Source organism: Choloepus didactylus, chromosome 4 (assembly GCF_015220235.1).
Source record: "Choloepus didactylus isolate mChoDid1 chromosome 4, mChoDid1.pri, whole genome shotgun sequence".
In the NCBI taxonomy this organism is placed as follows: Eukaryota; Metazoa; Chordata; class Mammalia; order Pilosa; family Megalonychidae; genus Choloepus; species Choloepus didactylus.
The window spans coordinates 136,112,297-136,134,436 of record NC_051310.1 but is presented as its reverse complement, the minus strand read 5'-3'; the positions used below and the strand labels follow the sequence as shown (position 1 = coordinate 136,134,436).

Genomic DNA, 22,140 nt, shown 5'->3' with positions numbered 1-22,140 from the left:
CTGGTCTCAGTCTATCTATGGTTGGAGTTTGGATCAGTAGAATGAGTTTCCGATAAGGGCTGCCACTGCAGTTCTCCCTTCTCCTTCCCGGAGCTGACAGCCCCTCCTCCCCCAGGACTGAGCCTGGCAGGGAGGGGCGCGGGTCCCCTGGCCGCAAAAACTTACAGATTTTGCTGATCTCAGCAGTTCCACGTTTTCATGAGTGTTGTATGAAGTATGCCCAAAGTCAGATTGCTCTGTGGTGTCCAGTCCACGCAGTTCCTGGCTTTCTACCTACTTTCCTGGAGGAGTAACTAAAACATACAGCTCACCAGTCCGCCATCTTGCCCCACCTCCTGTTTGTTTTTTTAAGAAATGTGGGTTTAATGTTTTCTTCTACATTCCTCCCCTACCCTTTCTTTTACCCTTTAGCTGGTAATTCTTTGGTCCAACAAGGTGGACAGCCACTCATCTTGACCCAGAATTCAACTCCAGGTCTGGGCACAAAAGTAATGAGGCCTGTGCAGTTCATGCAGAATGTATGGCCAATTGATTTTTTTTATTCAGTTTTATTGAGATATATTCACATACCATACAATCATCCAAAGTGCACAATCAATTATTCACAGTACCATCATACAGTTGTTCAATCTAATTAAGAACATTTCTCTTGTACCACAAAAAGTGAAAATAATAATAAAAAGATGAAAGTAAAGAACACCCCAAACACCCCCCTCCCACCCTATTTTTCATCTGGTTTTTTGCCCCCACTTTTCTGCTCATCCATCCATACACTGGATAAAGGGAGTGTGATCCATAAGGCTTTCACAATCATACTGTCACCTCTTGTAATCTACATTATTATACAATCGTCTTCAGGAGTCAAGGCTACTGGTTTGCAGTTTGATAGTTTCAGGTATTTACTTCTAGCTCTTCCAATGCATTAAAACCTAAAAGGGGTTATCTATATACTGTGTAAGAATGTCCACCAGAGTGACCTCTCGACTCCATTTGGAATCTCTCAGCCACTGAAATTTTATTTTGTTTCATTTCACATCCCACTTTTGGTCAAGAGGATGCTCTCAATCCAGATTCATCCCCAGGAGTAATGTCCTGCATTGCCAGGGAGATTAACACCCCTGGGAGTCAGATCCCATGTGGCGGGGAGGGCAGTGAGTTCACCTGCCTAGTTGGCTTAGCTAGAGAAAGTGGCCAATTGATTTTTGACAAGGCTGACAAATCCACTCAATTGGGTAAGAACAGTCTCTTCAACAAATGGTTCTGGGAGAGCTGGATATCCATATGCAAAAGAGTGAAGAAGGACCAGTATCTCACACCATATACAAAAGTTAACTCAAAATGGATCAAAGACCTAAATGTAAGAACCAGGACTCTAAAACTTAGAAAAACTGTAGGGAAGCATCTTCAGGATCTTGTGTCAGGCAATGGTTTCTTCAACTTTACACCCAAAACAAGCAAGAAAAGAAAAAAATAGATACGTGGTACCTCATCAAAATTAAAAACTTATATGCATCGAAGGACTTGATCATGAAAATGAAAAGACTACCTACTCAATGTGAGAAAATATTTGGAAACTACATATTCAAATATTATTCAGCATTAAAAAGGAATGAAGTTCTGGTTCATGTGACAACATAGATGAACCTTGAAGACTTCATGTGGAGTCAGACACAATTAAGCTGGACAAAAAAAGGACAGATATTGTATGATCTCACTGATACAAAATAATTAGAATAAGCAAATCCAGAGTCAGAATGTAGAATATAGGTTACCAGGGGCTGGGTTGGGGGTAGGGAATGGGGAGTTAGTGCTTAAATTGTACAGAATTTCTATTTGGGTTCATTGTAAAGTTTTGGTAATAGATGGTGGTGATGGTAGCATAACATTGTGAATGTAATTAACAGCACTGAATTGTATATGTGAATGTGGTTAAAAGGAAAAATTTTAGGTCACACATATGTTACTAGAATAAAAATTAAAATAAAAAAGAGGTACAAGAATGTTCATAGCAGCTTTATTCATAATCATCAAAACCCAGAAACAACCCAAATGTCCATCAACATAAGACTGGATAAATAAACTGTGCTATATATATATACAATGGAATATTACTCAGCAACAGAAAGCAATGAACTACTGATACACACAACAACATGGATGAATCACTAGGCATTATGATGAGTTAAAGAAGTCAGTCTCAAAAGGTTCTATTCAGTATGACTCACACTAATCTGGAGTGATAAAAATCAGATGATTGCTTCTTGGGATTGGGGAAGTCTGACAAGGAAGGAGTACAAGGAAGTTTCTGGGGTGATGAAATGTTCTATATCTTGACCTGGGGAGTGCTAACATGTACATAGTTACTTTAAGATTTGTATATGTTACTGTATATAAATTATACCTCAATTAATTTTGTTTTAACTCAGCTTTTTAGGGAAAAGCTGAAGAAGGAAAAGGAGGGGTCTTGAAGATCCTAGTGTGGAGGTGACTTCCCAGGTTGGCTCCTGTGTAAGGAAGATGAACAACCATCCTAATTTGTTCAGGACTCAGGGGGTTGCTTGTACATGAGACTGTCAGTGCCAAAACTAGAGATTTCCAGGCAAACTGAGACAGCTGGCCACCCAACTTCTGTGGAAGGGGGAAACTGAGAGGGAGTGTTTTGTTGTCTGGCAGAAAGGCTGGTCTCCCTCAGTCCCAGAGCCCAGGAGCTGCTCCCAAAGGCCAGAGAGTGGCCTGCCAAGGGGGCAGGGCACAGGCATTGCTGGCCAACACCAGGAACGTCAGGCCGGAAAGGCTGGGGGCTGTTCCTTTTTGCAGCTGGAGAGAAAATGCCTTGAGGACTGTGTTGAGGCAGTTGGGCCGTCCAGGTTCTAAGAATCAAGGCTCTGAGCTGGACTTGGAGGAGATTCTCTCAGGTATCCCCACCCCATCCTCCCTCAAATGCCTAAGCCAAGAAAATACCAAAACCATACAATGATTTTGCGGAAAACTGAAGTGTAGGGACATATAGGAGGCAAAAGCTGTTGCATCTCATCCCCTTCCTCACACAACCACCTCACAGTCCTCACAAGGCACGGAATATCCTGGCTGTCCCCTCCCCATCTTCCCTGCTGCCATCTGCCATACTTTGAGCCAAGGGGTCTTCTCTAACTTCTCAGAGAATGGAACAGGTAGGCAATGAGGGAGGGGCTCCTGCGGCTCTCCAGCCGGGGCCTGAGGTGGATTCTGATAGAGAAGTTACTGGAAGGCCTGGGCAACCTTCCTTCACAGAGGGGAGGGCAGCAGACTGGCATTGTGAGTCGGGGAGGGCAGCTCAGAAGTTCTCGTAGTGGTGCATGAAGTTGGCCCGGTCCTGCCGGTTGATGAGTTGACAGGCCTTCTCTACATTCTTGGTCATTCCTGGAGGGCCACAGCTGAACACCCCAATCTTCTTCACCTGTCAGGAGGGGTGCAGAGAGAGCGGTCAGAGAGGCAAGGAGAGGTCTGCAGGCTGGAGATGCTCACCCCCTGGGAAGAAGCTCCTTCTCAAGTCTGGTTGTAGTGACCAGTGTATCGGACCAGGTCTTGAGGAGGCAGCTTGAGCTATGGGGTCTTCGCTGAAGCCCTCCTTCGACACTCGGCCCCATCCAAGGGTGGATTCCATGGTGCTTGAGGGCTAGCATATCCTGACAGGGAAAGGCCAGGTGATCCGTGCCCGCTGCCCTAACATGTACGCAAAGCCTTGAGGCCGCCAAGGCGGGTGGGGGCAGTGCTGACCTGTGGGTGAACCTCCTGCAGGGAGTTGAAGAAGGGCTCGAAGGGGGGACGGCCAAAGTGGGTGACAGAGCGCAGGCCCGTGAACAGACTGCGGTTCAGAACCTTCTGGAAGTGCCGCTCACAGATGTACTGGGGAGGGAGGGAAGCAGGAAGGTCACAACCAAGCACAGTCAGGGTCAGCTCCTAGCCTAGACAGTGGCCCACCCACCCTGCCTGGCTGGCCCTGACACACCAGCATTGTGGTCCTGAGGTCAAACTTCTCAGCCAGCTGCGTGATGTAGATATGAACAGACACCAGGTCACAGTGATCATTCTCCTCCACCTCCCGGATGATGTCAGCCAGCCACTCGAACTGCCGCTGCGTCCGCGTCACCCAGATGAAGTAGATCTGGGGACACATGGCTGAAGCTTGGGACTCAGCTCAGCTTAAGGTCCCTCCACCCCAGGTAGCCCAGTCTCCTTGTGGACAGCAAGTCTCTAGCACGACCCACCAGCCTGATCTGAGGCTTCTAACCAACAGATCCCTTCAGAGGCCCTTCTGGCTATACCCCTACCCGCCTCAAACATTTGGTATCTGGACTACTGGGTATATATGGCCCTTGCAGACTCAGTGTGAGGGAGCGACAGGCTTTTTCTCATCACTCTGCCGTGATGTGGGGACACCCACTCCATACCTTAGCAGAATGGGGGAGGGGCACTCACCTTCTTACAGAGCATCTGGCTGCCCAAGGATGACTTGAACACCAGGTCTTTGAGGATGGAGGCAAAGGGGGTAACCCCAATGCCCCCTCCTACCAGCACTGACACTTCGAACTTATGCCACTCCTGGTGGCCCTCTCCAAATGGTCCATCGAGGTACAGCTGGAAAAAGAAGGAAGAGATGAGATGAGCCTGACCCTGCCCTGGTTCTGAGGCCAGAAATGGAGGGGACAAGGAAGGCAAGGATCTGGGGGGCAACCCAGGCTCATCTGAGGCACCCCTGACTCCCAGCCTGGCCTTGGGGTGGCAGGAGCTTCTAGTCTCAGGATGGAGGTGAACAGGGACCCTGTGTCAATGCCAGATGCCCCAAAGTGTTATCCCCAGTGATGTGGCACCTTCGGGTATCGGGCACTGCTGTCGCCCGTCGGGGGTGAGTAGATCTCCCTGAGGCGAGTGGTCCAGGGTCCCACTGCCCGGATGTGCAGGCTGAGCGTGTCCTCATGGGGTGCAGAGGTCAGTGTGAAAGGGTGGTACTCGGTGGTCCCCAGAGCCAGGCAGGCGATCCGCACCCACTGCCCCGACTTGTACTCAAAGCCTTGAGGCCGCTGGAACTGCAGGTGGGTCACTCCTGGAGATCGTGGGCAGGGAAGGGCATAGATCAGAAGGCCTCCTCCTGGAACCTGAGGACTAGCAGATACCCTTTCCTCTCCACTAGCCTGAGGCACAGGGAGTGCACATGTGGACGGAAAAAGGGGGGCTCTCTGGAGCAGGGAGTAAGAGGGCTCCCTTCTGTTCCATGTTAACCCAAGAGTCGGGCTTCCTTGCTCCCCTCTTCCAACCCCTCTCTGCACCCTCTTCCCATGGAGGGCCCAGGACCATTACCACTCCCTGGCTGCCAGCGTGCTGGGTTGGGGGACCCCAGCCCCCCACAGGCTCCTCAGGCTCTCCATGGGCCATCTCAGTGCTCACCACACCTTCACCGTTTGAGGGCTACCTTTATGATTTTGGTCTTGTCTGTATACCTCCTTGTACTATCATTTATCTAATGTTTCCTTTAAATTGGCTTACTTCTTCAATCCAATTTCTCATAATAGGAAATGTCAGATCATTAAGTTAAGTGGAAAGCCAACATCCTGTGCTCTGAATAGAAGGCAACACATTTTGTTATCAAATTTTAACGGGATACTGTTTGTGGCCTAACCACAGCTGCCCTCTCTTGGTTGAAAAAGATTAGCAGGTGCTGGAGAGCGCAAAAGACATACTTATGCCACTCTGAGACTTTGTCCTTAAGGTAATCTTGATTGAAATAAAATTGAAATGAGATGAACTTTCTTACTATATGAGTCCTGAAGTTTAGACTGTCCTGCGACACCTAAAATCACCTTTGGCCACCCTCTGTAGTGACACAAATCCCCACTTGGGCCAACATTGGACTTGAGCATCTTCTGTCCCAAAGGGGGTTTATTCTGAGAGAAGAGATGGCTCCCCGCCCTGCACTTTCCCTGGAGCCGGACCACATGTGTGGGAGTCTTTCTCATCCTCAAACCCCTGAGTATGCACATTTAGCCACATCCTCTCAAGTCTTTCTCATGTCAGCATGTGCTCCCTGGGGGCTAAGCACAGCCCTGACCTGGGCTGCATTTCCATTGGGAAAGCAGCAGTAGTCCACAAGAGGCTGTCAGAGGCAGCGATGGGTCAGGAGGCCCGGGGAGCTGTCTCCCCAGATCCCAGGGGTTGTCCTCTGGTGCTGGCCACCCGGGGCCAGGAGGGTCTGGTACCTGAGGGCAGCAGCTCCACCTTCACCACGCTGATCTCCACCTTCTTCCGGCTCAGGCTCACCAGCTTGTCTCCCCCATAGATCAGCGCTGGGACCAGGAAGTAGATGTGGAAACGGGGCAGCTGGATCAGGGCAAAGCTGCCGTGGATGATGAGCTGGAGACATGGCCAGTTAGTACAGCTCCAGTCCAGCCAGGCCTCCTCCCTGCACCTCCCCCTTGCCCAGATACTTCCTGCACTGGGTCTGGGCTGGCTACATGGGGCGGGCAGAGGCTCCAAAGCCTGGGTCTCAGCCCTGACTGAGATACTGGAGCTCGGTCCAATTCTCTCTCCTCCCTCCCCACCCTTCCTCTCCACCTCTGCCTGCCTCCCCCCTCCCCACCACATGCACACATCATGAGTGTTCTTTCCTGCCCCACATCCTGGTCCTGCCTAGAGAAGTCCCTCACCAGGACATAGAGCAGGATGTAGAGGTGGTGGGTCAGCCAGAAGCCCCGGAAGCTGTGGCGGCGGAAGTGGTGGGAGGCGAAGACATACATGATGGCCAGCACCACGAGCAGGAGCACCCCCGTCACACCTTGGGGTGGGGGAAACAGGGTCAGTGGGGAGTCTCAGGACCTCAGCCTGGGCTGAAAATATGACAGAGCGTTCTCCCCTCCTGCCCTCCTTCCCTGACCTCTCTCATCCCTCCCCAGCCCATAGAACAGCTTGCCTGCAGGGGCTGGCCCTGGGGCTTGTCCTAAAGACTAGAAATGAGTCTGCTGGTCTCTATAGACAAATGTGTTCAGGGGGAGATGGAAACAGAGGCAGAAGTCCTCAGCCAGAAGGAGCCCCCAGGTCCCCCACACAGCTCCAGCCCCTACCTGGGACCGTCTGGAAGAACCACCAGTAGAACTTCTGGGGAAGTTGGGACCTGTGGGGCAAAGACACACTCAACCTCTGCTACTGTCATGCCAAATTTGAGTCCATTTCTGCTAGCCCAACTGGTGAAGTTACTGGGGTCATCTTCGTCCGCCCAGATGCCTAGGTATCCTCTCAAGGGACATGGCACCCAGCCTTCCACAGCCCAACCCTCTGCACCCTCAGCAAATTTTCCTCCAGTGTTATCCTGAACTCTCTTCCTGTGGTTGGCCCTTGCTTCTTCCTTGAATGCTTGGTTCATCATTCTGTAAACTCCATGAAGGCAGGGATTTGTGTTTTGTTCACAGCTCTAATCTCTATGCTTGGAACACAGTATGCCAGGCACACAGTACATGCTCAATATGTATTTGTTGAATGACCACGTGTATCTTGGCATCACCTGGATGGATACATGGGACGTGTTTCATAAATGTTCACCTGATGAATGGATGGCAGGCAGAAGTAGCAAATGGTGTGTCAAGCACATGTGGGAAAGAGTCTCCAAATTCGTGGCCAGCTGCCATCCAGAGGCCAAGGAAGTCACCTCTCAGTTTCCCCAAAGGAGCTAGCTCCTCACGCTCACTCAGTGAGGAAGCTGATTTTCTAGAGCCTTCTATTTCCTTTCTATTATCCCCTAAGGCCCACCCCTAGGTTCCCCAGTACTGACCCATCATTCATGAAGTCATTGGGGAAGATGCAGGCCAGCAAGCTGAGGGGGCTGACTGAGAAGATGTAGACGTTGACCACATGGCCAGCACTGTGCAAAACTGAGAGACACACCCTGTTAGAGATGCCAACCAGGGCCGTTTATACCACCGACCCAGAGCAAGAGAGGAGACAAGGGCAGGAGAGAGGGAGGTTTAAGGAGCTCCAGTCTCCTCATTGTTTGCCCCAAAGCTAGACCCAGGGGGCTGTAGCAAAGGGGAGGGTGCCCCCGAGCCACATACTGGCCAGGACAACGGCAGCCATGGCGATCCAGCGGTGGAAGTCCACGGCGGCATCGAAGGGCACGTAGCGGTTGAGGAAGGTCTCTCGCAGGAAGGTGATGAGGTTGCGGCACATGGTGAGCAGGATGTAGGAGAACATGAAGGAGACGCAGGCCGCTGTGCCCCTCGACAGGATGATGCCCACAAGGGTGGTCTCCGCGATGCCTGAGGACGGCGATGCAAAGCCGTAGTCTGGGGAAGGAGGGAGAATGGGTCCGCGTGGGACAAGAGGCCCAAGGTCAGAACACCTGGGCTCTCCCACCTGGACACTCAGGATCAGGAAGAGCAACCAGAGGGCTCCCCAATTCTCCCCAAGTCTGACTCTCCCCGAGGGTTGGGGCCTGCCCACTAGCCAGAATCTGGAGCCCTTACAGTAAGCACGCTCTGCAAACAGGCCGGCACAGATGGCTGAGAAGATGGCAACGCACACGATGTGCCGCAGGTAGTTCTCCACGAAGCGCTTGTACTGCTGAAGCTTCTGGGCCAGGAAGCCTCGCTGCATCTTCTCCCGCAGCGCCTCCGTGTATGGCCGGGGAGGGGGCACCACCACCCTGCAGCAATGGGGGACAGGGTAGCAGTGAGGTCGGAGCACCCTGGCCTCCCCAAAATGCCGCCCCAAGAAAGGAGACCCAGTGACCTGGCAGGGGTCAGGATGGGCCATAACAGATGAAGGGCAAAAGCATTTTGGGATGGACCCTCATTCCTCCAGCCCTTCACCTCCCATCTTTATTTGCTTCATCCACCCATTCTTCTTTCTCCACCATCTTCCATCTCCTCCTTCTGCTCACTCTAACCTTCCTTCTCCCCACTCCCTGCCTAGGTCTCACTGCTGTGCCCAAAGCAGGTAGGAGCCAAGGACCCCCCTTACTGCCATCTCAGTTTTGCTTCTGAGTGCAAGGACCCTTGTCTGAAGAATGGCATGCAGAGGTTGGCAGAAGCTGAAGAGTCATTTGGCTCTATCACCTCTCCCCATCCCCCTTCAGGTCAGGGACAAATGGAATGAGACTCAGGATGGTTCCTAATGTGTGATGAGGTATGGGCAGGTCCCATGTCTTCTCTCCATGTCTTCTGGACCCAGGAATCTGGGAAACACTCACTTTTTGCCAAACCTCTTCTTCAACCCATGGCCTCTCGGCTCTGGGACTTCTAAGGCAGAGAGCCCCCGTCCATTGGGGCAGGATCTGAGAAAAGGAAAATGGGCTCATTCTCCCCTTGTCTTTGCAGCCAGGAGAAGAGCTGCCAAGTCAGAGATTGCGGGGCCCTGGGACCCATCCCTGTCCACAGCAGCTGCCCATAAAACTGGTCAGAGAGAAGCAAAGCAAGGAAGAAGGCAGAGTGAATGAATACGAGCTGGTAATCTCTTTTGAGGAATGATTCTGGCCTGGAATGGCAGGGAGAGAGCCAGGCTCCCAGGCAGAATGCGGGCTCAGGAGGCAGCTGGAATCTGGGCTGGGGCTGACCATGTGCTGAGAGCTACTTTCAGAGGGCAAATGTCTGACCCCGGGGGCTGATTCCACCAGCCCTACTTCCCTTGTTTCTTTGCAAAAGACCTGGCCAAGGAGAACTTCTAATGCCCCATTCCTACTCACATTTTCTCAGGAGTCCGAGTGATGAATGAGACTCGACAGCTGATATTTTGTTTGAAGATGTCCCCAACACCTGGGGAGGAGAACGAGAGGCTGGACAGGCTTTCCCACGAGGGCAGTGGGGTGGGGTGGAAGACTCTCCCTTTCCCCTGCCCCTCCGGGAAGGCTTCTAGTACACTTGGTAGTGACTTGGTCATGTACAGATTTCTCAATCCAGCCTCATTCCCATACCGAGCTCCCGCTATACACAGGCAGCCACTCTGCAAATTAGAAAAGGGCATCTCCCTGCAGTTCCATGGACATTGCCTTTGTGTAAAGAAAACAGCACCTCTTCATCTGAACAGATACACCCCACACCCGTGGCTTGGTGAGCAGCATATAGGCCGGGTCTCAGCCCACCCCTGACCCCTCAGTTGGGCATCTTTGTGCAGTGCACAAATTGCACACCTCTATGTGACACCCCTGATTACACATGCCTGGCTCCATACTAGGCACTAGGGACTCAGAGAAGAATAAGGCCTGGGTCCTTTCCACCAGGAAGTCTCATTCTGAAGACATGCCCCTCCCTGACTCCAACCATTCCTTGCATACTCACCTCCACCCTTGACGCAGAGCTGCGTGCGGCGGAGCTCGTTGTCGTGGTCCCGCAGCATGAAGTGGAAGTCCTCCCACGTCAGCTCCTCCTTGTCCTGGAAGCCCGATTCATGGAACATGGACTCCACCACCTTGGCCAGCTGGTCCTTGGACAGGCAGTTGTTGGAGATCTCGATGAAGGACCTGAGGGGAGAACCCGAGAAACAAGCAAGCTGTCACCCCACAGGGTTAGGCTGGGGCAGGTGCAGGGTGGGGCAGGCCCCGGATTATCTAATGTGGTTTCCAGTGACCCAGGAAGTGGCACTGAGAAGGTGCTTATCCACCCTGCAGCTGACACTAAGCTGGGTGGGGTGGCCATGGGCTCACGCAGGACAGAATTGAAAGTGACCCGACCAGTTAGAGAAGGCAGCCCTCACACATGGGGGAATCCACAGCTGGTATGAATGTCCACGAAGTGCTGGGACATCCAGGTCATACCATGGCCCTCTCTCATGTCAGGTTCTCTGCCCTCTCCTTCCCATTGATGCCTCCCACACCATCCCTGGGCTCCCACTTTCACAGCCCAGTGGAGGCGTGAGGCAGCAGGGCCAGGCAGGGTAACTGTGATGGCTGCTGCTTCCTCATACCAACACCTTAAGGTACAGGCAGAAGTGTCTCCATGGCCAATATGACAGTGCCCCCAGTGGCAGCTGCAGTGGCCAAACTCTTTCCTTAGGCTGTGTGTTGGAGCAAAAATAGACCATGCACGTGTATGTGAATCCAGCAGAAAAAGACCCAGGCCCACAAGGCACAGGAAGCAACGCCCTCACATAAAACCCTCATCCCACTGAAACTAAACAAGATCCACATTGAGTTACAGGACAGGAAGGTGAGAGCTCAGGCCCTGATGGCAGGGACCCTCTCTAGATTCCCTAGTGCTCTGCCCAGGGCTGGACCCACAAAGAGACACCCAGGGAGATAAGGACTGCAATCTGCTTTGCCTAGAGCTTTTGGAAGTCCCCTGTCCAGTCTGGGTATCTGGACTGTAGGAGGGATGTGGCAATGAAGGGAAATGCCCTAAAATCATGGAAAGGACTAAAGGGGTAGAAAAGTTCAAAGGATCTGGGCTGTTTCATTTGTATTTATTCATTTGTTCATTTTGTTTCTTTCTTTTTTTTAGTGACTATGTGTTGAATGTCTGCTATGTGCCAATCACAGTGTGGAAGGGGTGGATTCAACAGTGAACAAAGAGAGATATGAACCCTACCCTTGTGGAGCTGAAGGGGAAGTGTTACTGAAGCATTGTTTTTGGGAATAAGAACTCTATGATGCTCAAAGCTGGCCTTTATCAGCACACCAGAAACAGAAATCACTTAAGAAGCAGGAAGAGAGAAGGGTTGGAGTTTAAAGGAACCCTCCATGTTTCTCCTCATGACTGCCACGGTGATTAACGTTGGAAGAGTGACAAAAGATATCCATCCATCCATCATTTCATTCTGTAAAGCAGAATGTGTGTAAAGCAATGTTGGGCATGCTGGGTGATATGAAAGAGTTTACAAAGATCCAAAGGCATTCATAAGGGGTTAGTGGATTTTGGTTGTTGGACATGTTGGTTAATGTTCTTATTTTTTGTTTTAAGTAGGAAGGTGTTTCTGGCCAGTGTTGACAGTGCAAACAGATTCTCCAAGAGGCAGGGGGCCCGGCCAGGTAACCTTCTGAAGCTGGACGCTCTGAGAGTCTAGGATGCAGCCTTGACCCCCACCGCTCCTTGCAGATGACCACATAGCCTTCTCGCCTGCCCTCCTCTGACCTGACCTGCTTTCCTGTTTAATCCGTCAGGAAATCTTAGGATTGGAAGAGCCCACCCCATACCGCATCATGGTGAAGAATTCATCCTTGGAGAGGAAGCCATTTGCATCAAGGTCATACATGGTGAACATCAGGCGGGACTTGTCCTCTGGGGAGCCTGGGAAGAGAAAGGGGGATGCAGGTCACCTCCTTGCCGAAAGATACCTGGCTCCTTAAATGGCCACTGACTCCCCAAGCCTCCTACCTTTCATGAAGACCACCAGGATGTCCAGGAACTCCCGGAAGGACAGGTAGCCATTGCCATCCTTGTCGGCCAGAGAGAACATGGACTCCACAAACATGTCCTGGGGCTTCAGGCCCAGGGATTCAGCAAACTCAGCCCTGCTCAGTTCGCATGTCAGGGCCTCCCGCACCTTCTGTGGTGAGTCCTCGGGCAGGGTCCCTTTGGCCACCTGGTCAATATCCAGCACCTGCACTTGGGCAGCAGCACAGGGAGTGGGAGAAGGAAGTGAGACCTGGACTAGAAGCAGTTCATTGACCCTGCCCATCTTCCCAAAGTCCCAATCAGAAAGGTGGAGCCCTGGTGGCTGCTCTTGGTCCTTAGGTATACTTCTGATTGGGCCTCTGCTCTCCTGCAGAAGGAGCAAATCAAATCTCCAGCAGCCAGCCAATTTTCTCCCAGGACCTGAGAGCCAGGAGCTTCATACAATGGGGATACTGCTGGGCACAAAGTTTTGAAGGCAAAGTGAGAGAGCCTATACTGGGGACAGAAGACAGTGGACATGGTGGATGGATGGGAAGAGGTTAGGGATTTGCTCTCTTGCCAATCCAGAGAGGGCTGCCATGTGCCTATGATTTATTTGGTTTCTGCCTATCGTACAAAGATTTTCAAAGTCATATACTTGTGACTACCATTTGTTAAATGCCTACAATGTACCAAGCATTTATGCCAGGTGATGTACATAGACCATGCACTTTGCACAGCGATGCACTTTAGAGTATACCAGAATCACCTGGAAAGCTGGCTGAAACACAGATCACTGGGACCCACCTCTAGAATTTCTGTCTCAGTAGGTCTGGGGAGGGACTCGAGAATTTGCATTTCTAACATGTTCCCAGGTGATGCTGATGCTGCTGGTCCAGGGACCACAATTCCGGAACCACTGACATAGACTATCTCACTAAATCCTCAGAACAACCCTATGGAATAGGTACTGTTTAATTACTGTTTTATAGATAAGGAAACTGATGCACAGAGCAGAGATGATGTGACTTGCCTCAGGTCACATAGTTAGAAAGTGGCAAAGCCAGCATCCAACCAGATTTTCTATTTCCAACCCATATGGCGGAAGCTTAGCTCATCCCGCAAGGCGTCCTGTTCAGCCAGGTTCCCTCCCACCCCTGGGCCAGCCCGCCCCCAAAAGGCACAGGTCATGGCACCTGGGCAAAAAGGTGTCTGAAGAAGACCTCGAGGATGCGTTCCCGCTGCTGCTTGGTCACGGCATTCCTGAACAGCTCCTTCTCACCCATCTCAGACACATGGAGGCCCAGAGCCCAGTGCTCGCAGAAGCCCCGCAGGTGCTGCACGAAGGCGGCCCGCTCCTCCTCGGAGTTAAACAGCAGCACCTGGGTGGGAGGAAGGCGGCGTAATGTCAGAGCTCGAGCTTCCGGTATGGCCTCTCCTCAGAGGACTTTGGGTTGAGGGAAGGGGAGAAAAGCTGACCCTCCCACCCCCATCCATCCAGGTTGGAGCCAGGTGAGCAGCCTAAGGGAGTAAGAGGGAGGGTCAGGTTGAGTCCGAGGGCTTGTGAGTCCCTCTCTGCAGCATCGGCCTTCACAGGTGAGCGCTGTAGCTGAGGATAGGGTGACCGGTTTGGAAGGCAGCACCTTGAGGGAGAAGGGGGTTGGGGGTGTGTGAGGGCAGTCCAGGCAGGGGAGGCAGCCCAGGCCGTACCAGGTCATACTCCTTGGGGATCTTAAACAGCAGGGCACGGCATCCACGGTTGCTGGACAGGATGAGGTTGACCTGCTGTAGGGGCCACAGCTGGATGGTGCGGAGCACGGAGAGATGCCTGTCCAGGACCTGCAGATGCCTGTCTGGGAGCAGCTGGATGGTGATGGGGTAGCTCCTCTCCCTGGGGCCTGGCCACTCCATCGCTGGGGAGGAGGAATGATCGGGTAGAGTGGTCCTCAGGCCAACTCCACTCAGTCTGAGCCGGCACCCCAAAGCTTGGCTTTCTCCTGGCATCTGCAGCCTGCTTCTTTCTCTCAGGACTCCTTTTCAATCTCCTCCCTTCCTCCCTCCCTCAGCCCCATCTCACCTGGTAACCCATCTTTAGCCGCATCCTTCTTCACACTCTCTTTGCCTTTCTTTTGTAGCTTCTTGCGTTCTTGGCCTCGGAAATGGGCCACTATCCCAGCGATGATCAGACTCACTGAAGGGGGTCAGAAGGAACCAGTGGGGAGGGGCAGCTTCACTGAGGCCTCAGCTGCTGCCCCTCCCCACCCAAGGCCCCTTGAGTCTGGCCCCAAACTGTGGCACCAAGGAGCTAGCCCTGCAAGGCAGCAGGTGACAAGGGGCAAGTACAGTCTGTGGAGAGTGGGAAATCCAAGAGAAGAGAGATGGGGGTGGGCTGAAGGGCTCACCTAGGGGAAGGCAGCAGAGAGCCACGACGGTGATGCCAAAACCAGGACCACTGCCCTCGAAGTAGTCCGACACGGTCAGGGGCACACAGGGGGGCAGGTCCTCAGTTGTGAGCTGCTGGGGCTGAGGGCAGGGAGCATCTGAGGGAGAGGGCACAGAAGACCTCAAAGCCTGAGGATCCCACTCCTTGGCCAGGCATCCTTCCCTTCCCTCCTTTGCAGGACCAAGGTATCCTCCTCTCTCCCCAGGACCCTTTGCTGGAATTTGGTCCCCTCAAAAAGTCCCCTTCCAGAGGAAGGCCTCAGAGGATGAGATATCAGTCAAGCATCAAAGGAGTGTAGGTTATAAGCACAGTGTAGCAAGTGGGCATACAGGGTGGGGAGGTACAGAAAACAAAACAAAACAAAACCTATGCCCACGACCTCTTAAACGATGCCCGCATCTAACTTTTTGACTTGACTACCCACTTTCTCTCATCATACCTCACTTTGACTAGTAATAAAGGTTGACAGTATTGCAGTGTCTGTCACTTTCCAGACTTTATGCTAGACCCTGAATTTTCATTATTACATTTAAATCTTTAAAGCAACCCTACCTCTTACTCTCATTTGAGAGATGTGTCTACCAAGGTTTAGATAAGTTTGGTAACTTACCAGATTTCAGAGAGCTAGGGACTGATAGAGTCAGAATTGAAACCTGCTCTTAACATGTACACTCTACTGTAACAACAGTCTGTTAGTTACCTTCTCATTCAGGACAAAAAAAAAAAAGTTCCCTTCCATATCCCCCCTGTCAGCATCCAGCCAGCCTGACCACAGGGTATAGCCCCCCCATGCCAGTCCAGTCCCCACAGTGGGAGCAGCAGGCTTCCCAGTACAGGCTACCCAGCCCTACAGGGACAGGCCTGCCTGGAGCTGGCTCCCTGGACAGCACTGGGTGATCCCACCCACCCCCACTTGGTCCTTCCCCCACTGTGGCTTGTGTTCTCCCAGGCCACTCACCCTCATCCCAGACAAAGACATTGGGCTGCAGGGCACTGGGGTCCACATTGGTGACAGCTACCAGCACATCCCGCAGGGTGGTGTTCCTGATTTCCACTATCTCCTCCTCGGAAAACAGCCTAAGTGGGGAAAAGAAGGGAGTTGTTGGGATGGGGTAGGTGATACAGGTCTCCAGCTATCCCAGGTCCAAGGACCCAGATGAAGAGAGACCCAAAAGGGTTGGGGAGGGGGTGCTGGGGCAGGCTCAGAATCAAAGGCCCACGGTGGCTGCCTAGGGCCAGGCAGTGGGTCTGGGGCCCAGGGTGAGGTAGAGTCTGAGGTGGGGGCCCAGGCTGGCCTTACCCATTTCTGGTGTTCTCAAACCAGTAGCGGTCGCCGTCCCGCAACCGCAGAAACTGATTGAGGACAATGGCACTGAAGAGGGGCCCAGGGTCCCCGTGGCTCTCCAGGAGCCCCCCAGGGAGCAGCTCCAGCAGGGACAGGTCCTGGTTGTAGAGGGCAGCGGTGGCCTCCAACACCTGGGCACCACAGGGGGAGAGGCAGGTGAGTGTGTTGGGGAAGGGCAGCCACTGTTGCCCCACTGCTCAGACACAGGACAATAGCAGCTGCCTGGCTCGCTGCTCAGGCCAGGGGGAGTCTCTTCCTCCTAGGCAGCTTCCCTCGGGGTGACAAGTCTGGTGGGAGGACCAATGTGCCCCTGCCCATGGTGAGGCCACTGTCAAGTGCCTGAAGACCTTTTCCTGTGGCCATTGTACCCAGACTGCCTGGTCCTAATGACTATCAGCTGCGGGGGCACACAACCCATAGGAGGAACCCTGCGGGAATGGGGCAGTTGTACAAGGGTGCACTTCAGATGGCCTGAATTTAAATCCTGCCTCTATGACTTACCAACTATGTCACCAGTAAAATGGAGATAATGATAGTATCTACCTTATAATGTTCTTTGTAGATTAAACGAGCTAACTTATGTAAAGGACTTGGACCAGTGTCAGCCACAGGAAACCATTAGCTGTTTTATTATCATTACTCTTCCTGACCTGGGGCTCCACGTTGGGGTTGAGGTCACGCCAGCTCTTTGGGGTCTCCAGCCCCAAGGCCAGCAGGGCCTGGCTATAGCTGGGCAGCCCCATATCTCGGCCACGTTGGATGCTGCTGGCCACGTAGTCAGTGCGGGAGAACTTGCCAGGACCAGGCCAGTAATCTGAGGAGAGAGGACCAGACTATAGCCCCAGTGCCCCCAACCCTTTGCATTCTTTGCTCTGCAACCTTGCATTGGGCTGTTGACACTGCCATATATCCTCTAGACCCGCTCTACAGATAGACTGTGCCCAGCTCTATCTTGGCAATGGCCCTAGTGGGGGTCAACATCTCCATCTGTGATCAGGGGCAATTTTTCCAGCAAGACTATTCCCCTCAGACTTAAGACTGATCTAGTCACCGAGTAGTAAGTTCTCGGTGTCCTATATGTCCTCTATATCCCTAACCCCAAGGCAAGGCTGGATGAAAACCTTTAGAAACCTAAGCACCAAAGAGTTTATGATGCCCTCCTCCCTGCACATAATGCACACACGCTCAGACAGAAATAATTTAAAATAAAAACAACACTAAACTGCTAAGTATGTTTAAAAAAGAAGAAGAACGTTCAAGTCTCATTTTCCTCTAAAGGCTATTTGAATTGTGTGTGTGTATCTGTGTTCCTGCATTGCAGGGGCCCTAGGCTTGCCTCTTAATTAACCCAGAAGGATCCCCAGGCTCCCCAGCCTCTGGCCCCCCATCTCATCTGGCTCTGGGCTCACCCCTCAGATCTTCAACCACTATCCTGTCCTCCAGCTCCGAAATCTGGGAGGCCATTCCCAGCAGCAGCTGATTCACCGCCTGGGCATTGTTCAGATTGGGGCTCTGGAAGTAAACACCACATTCAAGGCAGGCTCTAGGGTCCCTCCCCAAGCCCAGTTCCTCCACCTCCCCAGAGCCCAGGCTCTCTCCCTGGACCACTGCAACACTTCACAATAAAGGACACTTGGCCAGTCCTAGGCTCTCTTGAGCTGTTGTCCCCAGATTATTTTCTGCTCACCCTCTACCGTTTATCTCCCAGCAACCTGGAGCAGCAATGTCCAAGAACTGGAATCGCTGCTTTTCCCAGCCTGTGTGAAGAGCCGGACCTTGACCCACCTTCCCCGACCCTGACCCCAGGCTGACCTCGCGAATCCAGTAGCTGTTGCAGACCCTGAGAGCCGGGAAGCTGACATTCTTGTTCTGAACCTTCTGGAAATGACAGCTGGCATTTCTGAAATGGGGAATCAAGGATGAGGTAAGGGAATTCAGGGAAGAAGCCAAGATGGGGCTGGGTGGGGTGACAGACAAATGCAGGGTAGCTGGGACTGAAGGGTGGCTCATGAAAGCCCTTGAACATAGCAGGGATTTGGCAATGTGTGTTCCTTGAAAGTAGAGGGAGCACTTTGTCCACACTTCGTGGAAGTGAAGGAGAAGGCGGCAACCGTGCTGCTGGACAATTCAAGCTCTTGGCAACTGTGGTTCAGCCATTAGTAAAGTTGGGAAGATTTCCCTATTAAGATCCAACTCCCTACTCCAGGGTCCTGTCTCAGGGCCCCCAATTCTTCTTCCCTTCATCTACGACCTGGGAAGGTGTGTGAAAAGCCCCAGGACCCCAAGGCCTCTCTTTCCTCACTTATGCCAGCGTGCAGTACCCCTCCCAGCCCAGTTCCCTTTCTTACCTCATGTAGACGCCAGGGGGCACCATGGTGGAGAAGAACTGCTCAGAGGCTGCCAAGAACTCCGGGGAGATGCTGGGGTCCAGGAAAGGGCGGTACCCTACAGGACAGGTTAATAAAAGGAATAAGCTCTGTACCCCCTCACCCTCCCATCACATGCTTCTGGTCTGTCTTCATTCCCCTATTAGGTCCTGATCTCCCACCCTCTCTCCCATCCCCAGGTGTTCCCCCTTCCCCTCACCTGCATACTCTGGGGGTGTTTTCCGCAGGAAGCTGGGCAGCCACTCATACATAGCGATGTTCTGAACAGCAGAGATAGGAAAGGAGGGCAGTTGGAGAGGGTGGGACAGAGAGGGTCTGAGTCCTGGGAAGGCTTAGGTGGGCAGATGAGGACCAGGCAGGGGCAGTGATGGAAGGGTCAACTGAAAGAGGAGCAGTGTGGAGTCCTGTTCCCAAGGTTTGAGGAATGAAGGGATTTGCGGGGCTGGGGATAGTGAATAAGTTAAATAATAACCACAAGCAAAGTCTCTTGTATAAAATGCTCTTTCCCTCCTTATAATTTTCAGGGGGCTTTTCCCGGACATTAGCTCTCTGAGGAATGGTGTCTTCTTCCATAAGGGCGTGTCTGGGTGGAGGTTTTCCAAGGATGGGGACTCTGCGGGGGAATGGAGTGTCCCGAGGTCCAGGGCACGGGGCGCTGTGGGGGTCCTGGGAGGAGGTGCAGCTGACCTGGTAGGTGGCGATGACCCTCTTGCGCGCGTGCTGGAACAGCTCCTCGTCCCCCCAGCGCGGGTGCTCGCGGGCCAGCCTCTGCGCCCACAGGTTGTGGTAGCGGAACCAGAGCAGGCCCAGCGCCTGCAGGAAGGGCTCCCGGTTCCCTCGCTCGGCCCCGAAGGCTGCAGCCGCCGTGGGGGCGCAGGGAAAGAGATGAGCGGCCGCGTGGCCAAGGCGAGCCAACCCCGCTGACCCCCACCGCGACCCCCGACGAGCCCCCAGCCCCGCCCCGCGGCCTCACCGTACAGTCCCCGGGAGCCGCGCTGCCCGGTCGCGGGGTCTGGCGGGGTCCACATGAGCAGGGGCTGCTGCGCGTCGCGGGGGAAGGCGGGGTCGGGCCCCGCCGCCAGCTCTCCCCCGGAGAAGCTCCGCAGCGCGTCGCTCCAGGAGTGCGAGGAGCCATAGATGGCGCTGCCGTCCAGCCAGCCGGTCACCTCGTTGGTCTGCGGGGGCCGGGCCGGTGAGCCGGTGGTGGGGTGGCCGAGGGGTCAGGGAGGCCCAGGAACGCGGGTGTGTGTGGTGGGGGGCCTCTCCCGACCCGAGTCCAGGGCCTTTCCCGACCCAAGTCCAGGGCCCCAACGCCTCGCGTCCAGCCCCCCACCCCACCGCCTGCCTCATCTCACCAGGTCCCGGGGGTTGCTGGGGCTCTGTCCCGTCTTGGGGTCCCAGCGGCTCCTCTGGAAGGGCAGCACCACGTCCCCGCGCTCCTGGGGATCGAACACTGGGTCTCCGGGTGGGATGCGGATGTTGAGGAACTCGGCAGGGCAGCCAGGTCTCTCCACACTCACCAGGTCTGAGAGCACATGATAGCCTGCGGGTCGTGCGGTGCAAACCGGTGAGCAAAAGGGACAGGACGGCCTCTGAGGGTTCTCTGCCACCAGCTCTGCAGCATAGCCTCAGTGAGCCTCAGTTTTCTGATCCACAAAGTGAAGACATAGTACTCACCTCATAACATTATTGTTAAAATCAAAATGATATAATTAATGTATGGGCTTCTCCATCCAGTTCCCATTCTCCTAACAGATCCTGCCTCTTCCTTCTACGCGGGAAGAGGCTATAAGCATGGGGAGGAGCCGGATGGCAGGAGACTCAGCTCCTAAGAGCTTTAATAGGGGTCCAATAATACTCTTGGGTTTGGGACGAGGTGTAAGAGAAAGAGTTGGTGGCCCAAATACCCCTGCAACAACATCCCCTTCAATCCGAGATGAAGGCAGATTCGAAGTGTTGCTTGAGGGGGAAGAGACAGGAGGCTGGGAGTCTCTGATCGGTCTCCTGTGGACTTTCTGAGCTGAGCACCCGGTGAACCTCAGCCCACCTCCACCCCCTGCCTTTGCCCTCACCGAAGAAGACCCCCAGCACCGTGCGATCGTGGAGCGACGGCTGCCCCGCCCTCCCCTGCGTGGCGGCGGCGCTAAGTCTACGCGGGTTGGGCAGCAGAGGCTCCCCCAGAGCCTGATACACACCGTCCGCGTAATTGGCCGGTACAAGGCGCTGCAGCCGGAAACCTGCGGGAGGCAGAGAGCAGAGCTCAGCCAGAGCACTCTGTCCCCAAGAAACCCCCAAACCTCAACCTACGCCCCCCCTGTGCCCTCCCTCAGGGTCTCCAGGCCCCAGAAGTACATGGGAGTGCACTGCGCAGGCAGCTGGACAGTGCGATCTCCCCGCCTCTCCGCGCCCGGGTTCCCGCGCCCCTCTGCCTTCCGTGATCGGTCGGCTCCGGCCCAGCGGGGCCCCAGGATGCACCTGCAGCGCCACGCTCATGGTGCCTCAGGTTGTTGAACCAGCCGTCATAGCGCTGCACTTCCCAGGGCAGTGAGAGTTCATCCTTGTTGCCTGTAGGCACAAAGAGCCGGCCCTTCAACTTCTCCCTCTATGCGACCTCTCAAGGAATCCAGGGTCTCGGCCCACATTTCCCGAAGTGGCCGGGCGCCTCCTACCGGACCCAAGTAGCGAGGCCGGCGCGGCGTCGAGGCTGCGCTGGAAGTTTCCTGTCCCGCGTAGCGATGTGACCTGATCACGTTCAAGCCTCAGGGAGCGGCTTTCTGCACCTCTCTCTTCCCCCACCCTCAGTGGGACTGGGTGACACCCCGCAGCCAGAGGTGTCTGATACTTACCCTCTGCATCCAGCGGTCCTGACAGTAGAAATCCCAGGAGCACCAGGGCCTCTGGCCTTGTGTGGAACATGCTGAACCTGAGGCCTAGGGAAAGGGAGCTGTTATGTGAGCAAACAGAACTGACCATCCCCATGGCCCCGACACCTACAGCCCGCACAAGGAAAGGAGGCGCTAACTGTTTCAACTTCTGGAGCGAAGCTGTCAGGAGCATCACCCAGGACCCGCACCCGTAAGCCACTCTTTACAGAACACCCAGCAACCCTCGAGGTACTGACGTTGTTCCCCGCTGCCACCCCTCCCCCCAACCTATTGGAGAGCTAATCCCGACCAAGGGAACCCGCTGGGCACTAGTTCTTTGGGGCATGTCAGCTCTGAGCAGGACCTCTCTCCAGCCTCCCACGGTGCGCACACAGATTCAGAGCCTCCCCATCTCTAACACCCTGGCTCTACTTCTAGAGAAGGGAAAGAGGCTAGTGAACTGGGAGTCGGAAGTCCTAGGTCCGCAGACCCTTTCAATGAACGCCTGTGTGAGGGGTGAGTAGGGGAGGCCCCCAAACACAGTTGCATAGGTGCAGGGCGAAGGCTGGGAAAGTCAGGTTCCATACCCTGGTGCAATCTCTGGTTTAGATCCCCGGTAGGATTTACATCTTTTTTTGTTTCTCGGTTCAGCTCCCACCCTCCACATTACCCCTCCAGCTCCACTGGTCCTCACACTCCCCACCGACATTCTCACCCTCCTCCCTGGGTCTTCAAACTCGTCGCGGCGCGAGTGTCTGCTCGGACCGAACCA

The 22,140-nt window shown here is 53.8% G+C and overlaps 1 protein-coding gene across 1 annotated transcript; it reads right to left on the bottom strand.

Moving 5' to 3' along the window:
* Window positions 1-3,173: 3,173 nt before the first annotated feature.
* DUOX2 (dual oxidase 2) lies at window positions 3,174-21,565 on the bottom strand. Its single transcript, XM_037834086.1, has 33 exons — window positions 21,351-21,565; window positions 20,980-21,069; window positions 20,577-20,741; window positions 19,860-20,047; window positions 19,478-19,679; window positions 19,192-19,358; window positions 18,704-18,764; window positions 18,466-18,562; window positions 17,930-18,017; window positions 17,527-17,629; window positions 16,768-16,931; window positions 16,073-16,248; window positions 15,731-15,849; window positions 14,732-14,869; window positions 14,407-14,520; window positions 14,040-14,242; window positions 13,526-13,711; window positions 12,330-12,555; window positions 12,149-12,242; window positions 10,299-10,480; window positions 9,707-9,776; window positions 9,215-9,298; window positions 8,490-8,668; window positions 8,079-8,309; window positions 7,799-7,898; window positions 7,095-7,144; window positions 6,681-6,808; window positions 6,234-6,387; window positions 4,851-5,083; window positions 4,459-4,617; window positions 3,989-4,144; window positions 3,757-3,885; window positions 3,174-3,436 (listed from the first exon to the last, which is right to left on the bottom strand). Exons 1-33 carry the CDS (start codon window positions 21,559-21,561, stop codon window positions 3,314-3,316), a joined length of 4,770 nt encoding a protein of 1,589 aa, XP_037690014.1. The 5' UTR covers window positions 21,562-21,565; the 3' UTR covers window positions 3,174-3,313.
* Window positions 21,566-22,140: the final 575 nt, after the last annotated feature.